This window comes from Notamacropus eugenii, chromosome 3, assembly GCF_028372415.1.
Source record: "Notamacropus eugenii isolate mMacEug1 chromosome 3, mMacEug1.pri_v2, whole genome shotgun sequence".
Lineage (NCBI taxonomy): Eukaryota > Metazoa > Chordata > Mammalia > Diprotodontia > Macropodidae > Notamacropus > Notamacropus eugenii.
This window is the reverse complement of record NC_092874.1, coordinates 470476081-470489699: the sequence shown is the minus strand read 5'-3', so window position 1 is coordinate 470489699 and position 13619 is coordinate 470476081. Positions and strand designations below refer to the sequence as shown.

The following is a 13619-nucleotide window of genomic DNA, read 5'->3' as shown; positions in this document are numbered from 1 at the left end:
ATAGCCCCTCCAGCATGACATTTTCCTCTTTTCTTTGACTTTGCCAATGTGACCGGTATGAGGTGCTACCTAAGGGTTGTTTTAATTTGTATTTCTCTATAAATTAGAATATTTTTTAATATGGCTATTGATAGCTTGCATTTCTTCTGTTGCAAACTGCCTGTTTATATCCTTTGACTGTCAATTGGGGAAAGGCTCTTAACTTTAATAAACTGAATCAATTTCCTATATATGTTAGAAATAAGACATTTAGCAGAGAAACTTGGTGCAAGTTATTTTTTCCCAATTTGCCATTTCTAAATTTCTCCATTACTTTTCTTTGTGTAATAACTTATTTTGCGTAATCAAAATTTTCTATTTTAACTCCTATGAACCTTTCCATCTCTTGTTTGGACATAGACTCTCCCCCACCCCCTCATTCATTGCTCTGACAGTTCATTTCTCCCATATTCCTCAGATTTACTTATGATGTCACTTTTTAATGTGTAAATCACTTATTTGTAGTTTTTCTTAGTACAAAGTATGACATGTTGGTCTGTTCCTAGTTTCTGCCAAACCTTTTCCAGTTTCACCAACAGTTTTTGTTGAATAGTGAATTCTTTTTTTTCTTTTTCTAAAAATTATTTTATTTGTTTTCAGTGTTCCACAATCACTTCCATATATCTTAGATTTTGTCTCCTCCTTCCCCCTTTTTCCTCCGTCCCTCCCCACTCCCTCCCTGAGACGGCATGCACTCTTATATAGGTTCTACATATACATTCCTATTAAATACATTTTCACCCTAGTTATGTTGCGTAGAAGAATTAAAATGAATGGGAGAACTCATAAAACCAACCAAAACATAATACAAAAGAAAATGATCTGCTTCATTCTGTGATCCAATTAAATAGTTCTTTCCCTGGATGTGGAATGCCTTAAGAGACCATTGAGAATTATTTAAGTCCTTGCATTGCAATGAAATACTACGTCTACCAGAAAAATTCCTTGCACACTGTGGTTGTTGCTGTGTACAAAGTTCTCCTGGTTCTGCTCCTTTCACTCAGCATCAGTTCATATAAGTCTTTCCAGGCCTCTCTGAAGTCTTCCTGTTCATCATTTATTATAGTACAACAGTATTCCATTACATTCATATACCACAATTTATTCAGCCATTCTCCAATTGATGGGCATCCCCTTGATTTCCAGTTTTTGGCCATCACAAAGAGTGCTGCTATAAATATTTTTGTACATGTGGGACCCTTTCCCATTTTTATGATCTCTTGGGGATACAGTGCTAGGAGTGATATTGCTGGGTCAAAGGGTATGCACATTTTTGTAGCTCTTTGGGCCTAGTTCCAAATTGCTCTCCAGCATGGTTGAATCAACTCACAGCTCCACCAACAATGAATTAGTGTTCCAATTCTCCCACATCTTCTCCAACATTTATCGTCTTCCTGTTTTGTCATGTTAGCCAATCTGATAGGTGTGATGTGGTACCTCAGAGTTGTTTTGATTTGCATCTCTATAATCAATAGTGATTTAGAGCATTTTTTCATATGACTATAGACTGAATAGTGAATTTTTTATCTCATATCTGGGATTTTATTTTATCCTAGAGAGAGCCACAAGAGTTTATTGAGTGAGGGGTAATATGGGCAGACCTACACTTAAGGAAAATCACTTCGGTGGCTGACCAGATTGATTGATTAGAAAGAGAGATTTAAGACAGAAGATCCATAGTTCAGGCATGATGTGATGAGGACTTGTACCAAGGTGGTGGCAGTGTTAGAGGAGAAAAAGGACTCCTTTTATGTGCTACGAAGGTAGACTCAACAAGCCTTGACAAAAAACTGCTATAAGATCAGAGATGGTGAGGAACAGGTGACAGCTAGGTTGTGAGCTGGGGAGACTTAAAACACCATATAGTGGTACCTCCAAAAGTAATAGGGAAGTTAGAGAGGAGGATTTGTGCGGAAAAATAATGAACACTTATTTGGAATTGATGAATTTGGGAGGCTGATGGAACAAACAGTTCAGGATATCCGTGAGCACTTGAAGTCATTCAAGATTATAGTACAGGAGGAAGAATTGGACATATAGGTCTGGGAATCATTGGCATAATATATGCTTGTTGATGTGGCAAGCAGAATGAAGAAAATAATACACACAATAGCTACAAAAATATAAATAAGGGTAAACAAATTAAACACTAGTTGTGACCAGGTTTGGTGTACAAGAGATGAGAAAATGGCACTCCTTCCCTTCTTTGCAGAAGTGGGGGACTATAGGTATGGAACAATGCATATGCTGTCAAACTCAGTTGATGTATTGGTTTATTTGCTGAACTTACTTTTTCTTTTCTTTTTTTAATTCTTCAGGATGGTCCTTAGGGTTCCAAGGGAGTGGGGAAGGATATGTTTGTTACTGAAGATGACATAAACTCAAAAGATCTCAAATTTTTTTTAAAAGAACAGGCTGTGTAAGAGCAACTTTATTTCCTTATATGAAGGGTTATTAGATGAACAGGTAAGGGGAAAGTTGTATCTAAACTTTAGTTTAGATTTTAGCAAAGCATTTTAAAAAGGTCTCTCATTCTATTCTTGTAGAAAAGATAGGGAGATTTAGATAATAGTATAGTTAGGTAAATGTAAACAGGCGAATCAAAAGAGTAGTCATTAATTGATGAAGGGATTTAGGTTTGGTTCTCTCCTGTTCAATATTTTGAGCAGTGACATGGATTATGGTATAGATAATATATTTATCTCATTTGCAGGTGATACCTAATGGGGAGGGAAACTAAAATAAATTTTTATTAGGTTTCACTGATACAAGCAATTCTTGGTGAAAAGATTCACTCTACCAATACAGATAACAAGTGTTCTCCACTTTGTATTTTTAGAGGTACCTGGTACGCTAAAGGGTCACTGAAAAATGTGTCTGAGGCAAGACTTAAACTCATGTCATTCTGACTTTGAAGCCAGCTCTCTATCTACTATACCCACACTGCTTCTCTTATTGGATGAGGGTGAGTATTCATAAAGATCTCAATAGGCCAGACCTTTAGGCCAAATTTGATAAAATGAAATTAAATTACAATTCATCTAAAAACAATCTAGAAGTTTTAATGGATTGTGATATCAGTGTTATCAATGGTGAGATAGAACAACACCCCCTCCCAAAAAAAGCTTTAGGTTCTACCAATTGGCACAGAGTGATATGCCCTGCTCTTGTTGACCACATTTTATTTGGTTATTGGCATGAAGTTTTGGGAAGGACATCAGTAACCTTGAGGGTACCTTGAGAAGGGAGACTAGAAAAATAAATGACATTAAAAGCTCATGTCATTTGAGGTTAAGTTGTAGAGACTAGGGATGTTCACCCTGAGGAAGAGAAAATTTAGGAGAGACAATAGCTACTTTAAGGCATTTGAAATATTGTTGTACAGAAGAGGGATTATTCTCCTTGGGCTGAAAGAATTAGAAATAAGAGCAAATTTCAGTTTGATTTGAAGAAACATTGCCTAGCACTAAGAACTGTCCAGAAGCAGAGATAGTGGTTTCCTCATTATTATAGGTCTTCAAGCAAAGGCTGGATGACTCCTTTTTATATTGACCTAGGTGGCCTCAGAAGTCCCTCCCAATCCAAGATTCTCTGTTTCCCATTATGTAACGTATAATTATAGGGCTTAAAATATTCTTGTGAGCTGACCTAAGAAGTCATAATTTTCCTTTGGGTGATATGATCAGTTTTTATAACTCTGGGCTCTGAGCTCCTATAATTGTAGTAATAACTTTTCATCTGATATAATTCCATAAGAGAGAGAAAGAAGATACTAAGAGTTAGGAAACCATCATATTGTCCCTGGGCTAAAGTCTAGTTAATTGTTGTTATTTGGATATGACTGATTAAATCTCAGTAGAGAAGAGTGTCTGGCAGAAGGCAGGAAAAGGTTATCACCCTAAATCATATCCCCAGAATATAGAAAAGGGAAGAATCTAGCTCAAGTACTTGGGAGAAGGGCAGGCAATAAGGCCTGGCCAACTTTACCTTCCACAGTGACACTCATCAGGCTGCCCGCATCTGCTCCGAGGGCTTCATATTTTCCTTCTCCACAGATGACTTCCAAATCTCTATCTCCGGATATGGCCTTTCCCTGAGTTTTATGTCTCACTTTCCAACTTCTAGTTAGATACCTTCATCCCGACATCCAGACAAACCTTAATCCAAAATGTCCAAAATAGTAATAACATCATCATTTTTACAGTTGTTGAGACTTGAGACCCTGGTGTCATCTTCAAGTCTTTGTTCTGCCCCAGCAACTCCTCTCCCCAATTAGTAACCACAACCTCTCGTTTTAATTTCCCCCAAATCTCCTAGACCCACCCTTTTCTTTAAATTGTCATATCCACCATTTGATGTTATATCTTTACTCTCACTCAGTCTGTTTTAATAGCTTTTGATTCATATCTGCCTATCATGTCTCCTCTCATCACTTCTCAAAGCCTTTGTTAAAATGATCTCAGTGCACAGATATGATCAATTCATACCTTAAAACCCTACAGTGGTTCTTCATTGACTCACAAAGAGAGTTAGCCTGGCATTCAAGGCTCTTACCATGTAGCTCCAACCTACCTATTTTTCATTATTCTCTCACATGTTCTCCAACCCAATTGGCCATTCCCCCAATTTTATTCTGCATTGTATCCTGCATACGTTTACATTCTTCTTTCTGTTTTCTGTTTTCCTCCTCTCAGCCTTATTGAAATTCTTTTCTTGCTTCAAGTCCGTTCTTAGACATCTCCTGGAGCGAAAGGACTTTCTTATTTCTTTTTGTATAAATTTAGCACCGCACAGCACAGCATCTGATACAGATAGCCTCAAGGCCACAGTAAGCATTTAATTAATAAAAATGCTTTTTTCATTCATTCACTTACCGAGTTCTAACTTAGACATTGGGATTCCAGGAACACTTGTTCTCTTGTCATTGCCATAGCAACAAGATGGCAAATGTGGAAGATTCTCCACAGATGGGGGATGACGTGGATGGGGATGTCTAATTAAGCCTCAGTTTTACTTTTCCATAAATAGTGCAGTACATTAGGAATGAGAACACAGGATTCTAACCTTGATTTTGTCAGGATAGTTGTACAAGGGATTATTTTGTCCAGCAGGCATGTTTGTTTGTATATCCTGCACAGAACCATGAAAAACATCGAAAAAAAAAAAAGCAGAGGCTCTCATATATTTAAAGTGAGCACCTAAGACTAAACTTGCTGACAGAGATTTGAAATATTAGCATTAAAAATATTGATTAAAAGATTGGATCAGCTCAGTCTCATTCTCTTTTTGTTATAACACACACACACACACACACACACACACACACACACACACACACACACACACACACACACACACCTACTTGGATGAAAATCACAAACTAAAAGCAACACAGGGGAAATTCCAAATCCAGATCCTGGATGGGATGAACCTTTGGGTAAAGACATCTCCATTTCAATAGATGAATAAAGAAGGTAAATTATAATAATACCTGATTCATATAGCTTTTTAAGGTTTATACACATCTCACTGGAGTCTCACAACATCCCAGCGAGGTAGGTACAAGTATTATCATGTTTATTTTCCAGATAAGGAAATTGTGTCTCAAAGACATTGAGATTTCCCTGTGGTTACACAGTTGGTAAGTGTTGAAACGAATAAGGATTTGAATCCAGGTGTTACTGATCCCATTCTAGTACGCTATTCACATGACATCCATTAGAATGGTACTGATAACATTTCAATTTGTAATGATCAACAGCATCACAGCTTTGGCACAAAATATCTCTTGGACTAATTGAAACTATAAACCCAAAAGCAGTTGTTACAGTGTATCAGAAAGAACTCTGGGCCAGGTATCAAGAAATCTGTATTCTGGTTTAGGTCTGTTATTAGCTAGATGACCTCAGAGAAGTCACTGAATAGCTCTGGGCCTCAGCATATTCATCTATAAAATGGACTAAGTGCTCTCTAAGGGAATTTCACAAATTCAAACATTCCCCCATGATTTTTGTTCATTTTAATTAAATTAAAATTTTGTTCATTTTGATTAAATTTCAAGCATTAGTATCTAATGCAGTATAACCTTTCTAAAAAGTTCATCTCATTACCTGTCAGGTGGGATCAGTGTGCCACAGGTGCCTATTTTCCCCAACTTTCTTGATGCATCCCCCTCTAACAGATGATGTAGGGGCCACCAGGCCATACTATTGGTTCTTCTGTCATGCCCTTCACATTCACCTCACCATTCACATGACCTGCTGATGCTCCCGAGGGAACCCTGTGCCTTTCCATCTGTCCTGTATCTGAGCCCTTCTATATCCACTGTTGTTTGATTAAAGTGTGAGCTCTTTGAGAGAAGGGACTTTTCTATTCATGTCTAGCAGTAGTTGGTATGTGGTAAGCAAGTAATAAATTTGTTTGTATTCATTCCCACCACTCCTAACAAAATGCTTTCCCTCTCTGAGAACTTATTTTCAGTGATGACCAGTGACCTAGAATTATAACCCTGGTCATCTTTTAGTCTTGCTTTTCTTTTAGACCCTAAAGTCAATCACGAAAGACCTACCACTTCTGTCTAGGCAATATCCCTTCTACTGATCCCTTCTTCTTTACTTATATGTAAACTATCCAAATATAGGCTCTCAATATTTGAATGAAAAATTTAAGTGCTTACCTCATACTACAGACTTTGCTAAGTGCTAGGGATGCAAATACCAAAAATGAGACTTGTGGTCCTGAGGAGCTCATATTATGACAGGAGTATACAACAAACATGAGAGAGTTGTAACCAAAGAAGGGTATTTTGTTTTAAGAATTCAGAGTGATGGTGAGTGTAGCAATAAGGTAATTGACCAACATGGCTTTTTTGGGAAACAATGGCAAATTTATTTGACCATTGATCTTGGAGCAAGGGGTGGGTGAAGTAATGGCATACGAGGTGGCAAAAAGATAGAGTGGAACATGGTATAGAGCAAGTCCAATCATGTCATTTTGCTTTCATTAACTCCAGGGGTTCCTTGTTGTCTTTACAAAATGCTCTGTTTAACATTCAGAATTTTTTGTACCTAACACTGCAAAGTCTCAAAAATGTTTAATAAATTTTAACTGAATTGATTAATTTTTAGTCAAAATGACAAGACTACAGGATGAAATATTAAACTGTTCGTCAAAAATATTCTTAGCTCTCTAGTACAAATGGCTAGAACACATTAGTATTAATAAATTGACTCTTTCCAACAGTTCAAGAGTGGATATGGATAATAATCATGTCCATACCAGGCAAACTCATGAGTATATCATAAAACATGTATGATCATTAAATACTTAAATAAATAAAGCATGGGGTGCAAGGCCACTGGGCTACTTGTAAGAACAAATTCTACTTATTTAGACTTTCAAAAACCTTTTGACAAGATTCTTCAGCAAAGGATATTAAAATCAAATCACCATGGAACTGGTTTTCATTATTTTGTGAGAGATAAAGTATGTCCAGAAAAATAATGCCAATGAGCTAAGGGAAGGTTATATGATCACCAACAGATAAGTGGCAGTTGCAATCCAGTGGAGAAAAACTATGGTTAATATGTTTAGAGAAAAAAAAAACTCAACTGTACTTAGTTATCAGTTACAACCTAGGAAACAGAACAGGCCGCATTGCAGACTTTTCTCTTCAGACAACTGGCTCCAATCATTACAAAGATGGCAAAATGCATCCATGAAACATTCAAAAAAGATTGAACATATGTAAATGAAACTTACTTGTTGGCTTGAATGAAGAATCCATTATGTGACCAGATCAGCTTCCAAGAGGTCTAAAGCTCCCATTTTAGGTAGAGACTTATATAAGAGGAAAAGGGAAATAGGGGAATGGGCCCTGAGGAAAAATTCTGCATTTCACCATTGATGTAGGGAAAGAACAAGCATGAAGTGCCTAACTTTGCTAAGTGCTTTGACAATTGTTATGTTATTTGATCCTCACTGTAACCCTGGGAGGTAGGTACTATTTGCCATTTTATAGTTGGGAAAACTATAACTTGGCCAGAGTCACACAGCTAAAAAGTGTCTGAGGCCAGATTTAAATTCAGGTCTTTCCTGGTTCCAGGCCCAGCACACTCTCCATCTGTACTGCCTACCTGCCTTCTTATACACCTATGGGAAACAAAGACCTAGGACCCAGACACTCAGTAAATAACCTGCTTCCTGCCTCATCCCTAAGAAAGCAGAATGGAGATAAAAGTAAAGAAGAGTGAGAAGGCTCAGTAATAATTTGAGGGGCTAATTTGAGGTAGCTCTGAAATGCCCTCTTAACTTAGAGTGGAAGAATGAAGAGTGGAAAGAAATGATCACACTGCCAGAAATCCCACCAAATATCCCTGTTTGGATAGAGTGGGATGGCTTCATTAATCATTCTTATGCCAGAAGCAAAACAATCTAATTGAACTAAATAACAATAGCAATGACTAGACAAAAGGAAAATAGGACAGATGACTGCATTTGGGAAAGGTTAAGGAGCAAAAGAAAATTGAGTCAATCTCTAAGAATGACAGGGCCAAGGAAAAAATACAAAGAATCCACCAGTCACTTCCTATAAGATAAAGCCCCAAAATGAAAACTCTCAGGAAGGTGATAGTCAAAATCCACAGCTTCCAAGTCAAAGAAAAATGTTGCAAGCAGCCAGGCACTAAGGAGACACAGTCAGGATCACACATGACTAGCATCCATCACTATAAAGGAACAGAGCACAGCATATGGTATCCTAGAAGACAAAGGATAATAACCTACCCAGCAAAACTGAGTAAAATCATAAAGGGAGAGAAATGGCCCCTCAGCGAAGTAGAGGACTTCTAAACATTCCTGATGAAGAAAACAACTGCATAGAAACTATGAAGTTCAAACTCAGGAGCTGAAGGAAACATAAATGGCTAAATGTGAACAAACAATCATAAGGGACTAAACAAAGATGAACTGCTTACATTCTAATATGAGCTGATGATACCTGTGTTCCCTTTGAAGCCCATCATTGTTAGAGATCATAGAGGGAGTCTAATTAGAAAGCCTGGGAAGGATTCTCTCTGAACTTGATGATCTTAAAAGAAAAGTGGGAAGAGAAGGGAGGGGAAAGGAAAAAAAGGTTAGGGGAAATTATCTCAGGAAATAATCAAGGGGTACAAGTAGAAATCTGTGTAAACAAGGAGGAAAGGGCAGAGGGTGGCAGCTGACACTTGTAACTCATTCTCATCTGAACTGGTCAAAGGCAGGAAGAACACGCATACAGAACACAGCTAGATCTAGAAAGATTTCACTCAATAGGGAAAGGGGAGGGAAGAGAGAGAAGAAAGAATTAAAAGAAAGGCAGATTAAGGGAGGGATCAGTTCCAGGCCAAACCAACTCTGAGGATATACAAACATTTTTATAAGCTTTTTTTGAGGAAGCAAAGAAGGGGAATCTGAGGAGGTACCCAGCAACTGGGGAATGACTGAACAAATGATGGTACATGAGGGGGGTGGAATACTATTGTGCTGTAAGAAATGATGAAGGCACTGGTGTCAGAGAAAGAAGGGAAGACTTGTATGAACTGATGCAGAGCAAAGTGAGCAGAACCAGGAGAACATTTTATACAATCATAACAATATGGTAATGACAATTTTGAAAGACTTAGAAACTCTGTTCAGCTTAATGACCAACCACTATTCCAGAGGACTAATGATGAAAATAACACCTACCAGAGAGGTGAAAGACTCCAAGTGCAGGATGAGACAAATTATAAGGTATATGTGTGTATTTTTTCTTTAGACATGACAATGAGGAAGTTAATTTTGCTTAAGTACATGTTTTTAATGGGTTTTGTTTTTCTTTTTGTTCTGTACTGGGGAGTAGGTTGGAGTGGGAAGGAGAGGGGAAGGATTTTTGCTGATTGAAAATAATTTTTCTAAATATTTTGTACAACAGTTACTTTAGTGCAGTGTCAAATTCTAAAACAAAATGAGTACAATTAATATATTTCATATAGTTGCCTTTTTCCATATGCCACCATTATAATTCAAACATTCTCTTGTCAGCAGCAAGGACGTTCACTTTTAAGTCTGGGATAGTTAGCTAAGTTTTATTATCCAACACCTGACAGCATTTACTTGCAACTGCTAAAGATCTAGAATTTTCAAGTAAGTCAGCCTACAGCCCCATTAACCCTCTGCTTTTGTTGGGGAATCTCTTTTAGAAATACCTAGAACATCTTCATATTTATCATAAACTACAGTCATCAGGGAAGATGACAATGAGAATCTCGCAGTATGGCATATATAAGCAGCAACTCAACATCATGTTGAGTTCATCACTGTTGGCAGCAAGAGCAAGATGCCATCAAAGTGATACTAATGACACGCATTTCTTGGTTCCTTTTTCTGTCAAGTGAGGCCCTTTTATGGCTACTTCTACTTTGTACCTATGACATTCAACTATGATTCTTGAGTCACAAGGTCTGAAGATTACTTTTTAGTCAGAGTCTGAACTCTCATTTGACTTAGATTTGTGCTTTTTTTTCTTTTTCTTCTTCTTTTTCTTCTCCTTTTTCCTCTTCTTATGTTTCTCCTTCTTCTTCTTTCTCTTATGCTTCTCCTTACATTCTGAGGAGCTAGAAGTACTGCTGTCTTCATCTGAGGTAGAATCCTCCAGTAGCTTCTTTAGCTGTTGTATCCTAAACACACAAAACTCAGGTTAAAAAAACAAGTCTTTTTAGAAGATGCAACTCATGTTATCTCAGAGCACCCTGAAATCACAGATCTTGATTCACATCCTTTATTTACCAAAACCAAGTGCTGAATCTTAATTGTATCAAAAATCTTAGAATTATGCTAAGTTATTATTTATAATAACTCACAAAAACAGAAACTTAGAGAACCATTTGTGGCTTATGGATGAACTTCTAAATACCAAATTTTCTGGATACCTGTGAGTCTATGCAAAGTAACCAGCTAACCAAAGTAATATATAGTCATTAATTTTCAAATTAGCAATATCTTAATCTTTAGATGCTGTCTAAGGCCTTTCCTTGAATAGCTCTAATTTTGGCTATTAGCGCTGCCTAAGGAGGAGGACACCCAGTTCCCAGAAATCTATACTAGCATAACCTTGATGTTTGTATCAGACTGAATCATGACTAAGAAATCCAGTGAGAAACTACAGTAAGTGCTTTTACCCTGGAACTGTACATAAATTCTGCCAGATGCTGCTAGGCAATAATGCCCCTCCTCACTAACCATCTTCTTCTTCTCAAAGCTAGTCACATGTCTCCGAGGGGCACTAGGGATAAGACAGACACATAGCCTGCAAAGTTTTATGTATGGAGGCAGCAAGAGTCAAGACTTCCCCTAAGAAAGCCCCAGAGTGGGGACTTTGGAAGTTCCAGGGAGCTGAAGCAGGTTATAAATAGTGCAGTGTTTCAGTGTCCTGATTAGATTGGGATATCCCAGGCACAGAGGCTCTAAGGTCCCTGGTATTCTGCCCTAAGATGTGAGAGAGGAACTTGAAGTTCTAGTACTCTGAATTTCAAGACTTAGGTGGATATAAGCCTGGAAGGTGGTCTGAACACCCCACTCAAGAAAGCAGCAGAGGACAGAGCTTGACTCTGACACAAAACCCTAATTTAGGAGCTAAAGCGGAAAACAGAAGCAAATCAAAGAAAGTATTGACAGGTATAAAAAACTATCCCTAATCCAGAGATCCTCCAAAGGAAAGCATGAGTAGAACGGTAAGCAGGGAGAAAATGATTGTCCAGAAATGGTGTGTATAAGAACAAATGAAATGAGATAAAAGAAAAGTTTTATAGGAAAAATTAGGAGAATAAGAGGTTTTTAACACAGAAAGTGGTGCATCCCAGTCAAGAAATGTAATCCCTTCAAACAAGAGGGGAACAAACAGAAATCAGTGGCTCTATAAGACAGAGAGTTAAACAACATCCAAAGATTGGGGGAAAATGCAAGACAGCTGACTTAGAAAACAGGTCAAGGAAATAATTTAAGAATCAGCATACTTCCTAAAAACAGTGATTCTTTAAAAAAACCAAAAAAGATGTGAACGCTGTATTTAGGAAATCACAAACGGAAGTTGCTCAGATTTATTAGAATAGAGTGCAAAGTCAAGACAGAAAGAATATTCTAATCGACGCTGGAAAGGAGTCCCAGAAGGCAGAGTTCCAGGCATGTCATTCAAACTCTAGAATCCCCACCCAAAGGAAAAATACTGCAAGCATCCATCAAGGAGGACTTAAAGTACAGGGAACTGCTGTGAGAATCACATACCTCGAAGCTTCTCCTAGAAATGCGACAAAGTGTATAAGCAAGAACAACCGATGAAGTATAATCCTTCAGGAGGAAAAATGGACTTTTTATGGAACAGGTGACTTTGAAGCATTTCTGATAAGACCAGGGCTTAATGGGAACTCTAAAATACAGATACAAAAGTCCAGAGAAACATAAAAAGGTAAATTTATTTGAGCAACTAGAAGGAGCTATATGATGATCTAGTGTTAACACTCTAATGAGGGAGAAGAAATAAGTTTAAGTGTCCCTTCAGAACCTTAATATATACAACAGATACTGAGAGGTAAGTTAAGAAAAACAGAGTTTCTGTGAGTGGATTGGATTTGTTCAAAGATCAGAAGGACGGAAAGAGAAGGGAGGGTAAGGAGAGGGTAGAAAGGAGAAAGAATGGGGTAGAATTGATGTTTCTCATAAATGGGATACCTAAGAGGAGTATATAAACACGAATGGAAAAATGGGTGTAATGAAAGGGACAAAGGAAGGCTGAATACACAAGACACTGCCACCACTACCACACAGAGTTTGGTGTAGAGGACATCAAAGCCAATAGAGAAACAAGTGAAGATAAGGAGAGAGGGTTTTAAGAAAGAAGCAACAGAAGGGAGGCAGTAATCATAAGCAGAATAAACTCCCCAATCCTGAAGGTGGAATTAAAGGGGGGAGCAGGGGATGATGACAGAAAAGAACTAGGTTTTATAGGCGATTGGGAAATAGCTTAACAAATGTGGCCCATGAATGCAATGAAATATTACTGTGCTGGAGGAAATGATGAAAGAGCTGATTTCAAAGAATCTTAGGTATGTATGGTTTTTTTTTTTAATAAATTATTTTAAAAGGAAATGCTTTCATTTGAGAGTACAACTTAAATTCTAGGTCTCTCAGCTGAGAAACAAATATACATCAAATACTTCATCATATAAAAGTAACCTAGCTACAACTACCTTTAAATCTCATCCAGTCCCGTTTAAGAGGTGGCTAGGTGGTAAGTGGCTAAGACCAGGGCTTAGTGGATAGACCACTGGACCAGGAGTCAGGAAGACCTGAGTTCAAATTCAGCTTCAAACACCTGCCAGCTGTGTGACCTTGGGCAATTCATCTGACTGCTTTCTCCCCTCTCTATTTCCTCACCTATCAGGGATAATAATAGCCCTTACTTCCCAGGGTTGCTGTGAAGATCCAATTTAGTAATATTCTTAAAGTGCTATATGAATATTAGCTATTGTTATTATCATCTGTATAGTGTAGATTTCCCACAACTC

General features: G+C 37.7%; 1 protein-coding gene and 1 long non-coding RNA gene across 2 annotated transcripts in view; one reads left to right on the top strand and one right to left on the bottom strand.

The window, feature by feature from the left end:
* The window catches only part of LOC140497682 (uncharacterized), a 46945-nt gene extending 37553 nt beyond the window's left edge, over positions 1-9392 (top strand). The window contains exon 2 of the long non-coding RNA XR_011964812.1: positions 2879-9392. This is a non-coding gene — a long non-coding RNA (uncharacterized lncRNA). The remainder of the gene's footprint in view (positions 1-2878) is intronic.
* Positions 9393-9856: 464 nt separating this feature from the next.
* Positions 9857-13619, bottom strand: part of RP9 (RP9 pre-mRNA splicing factor) — a 35997-nt gene continuing 32234 nt past the window's right edge. The window contains exons 7-8 of the mRNA XM_072650701.1: positions 12340-12481; positions 9857-10736 (exon numbers count right to left, since the gene is read on the bottom strand). Of these exons, the coding sequence (XP_072506802.1) occupies positions 10692-10736; positions 12340-12481 (187 nt within the window). The 3' untranslated portion in view covers positions 9857-10691. The remainder of the gene's footprint in view (positions 10737-12339; positions 12482-13619) is intronic.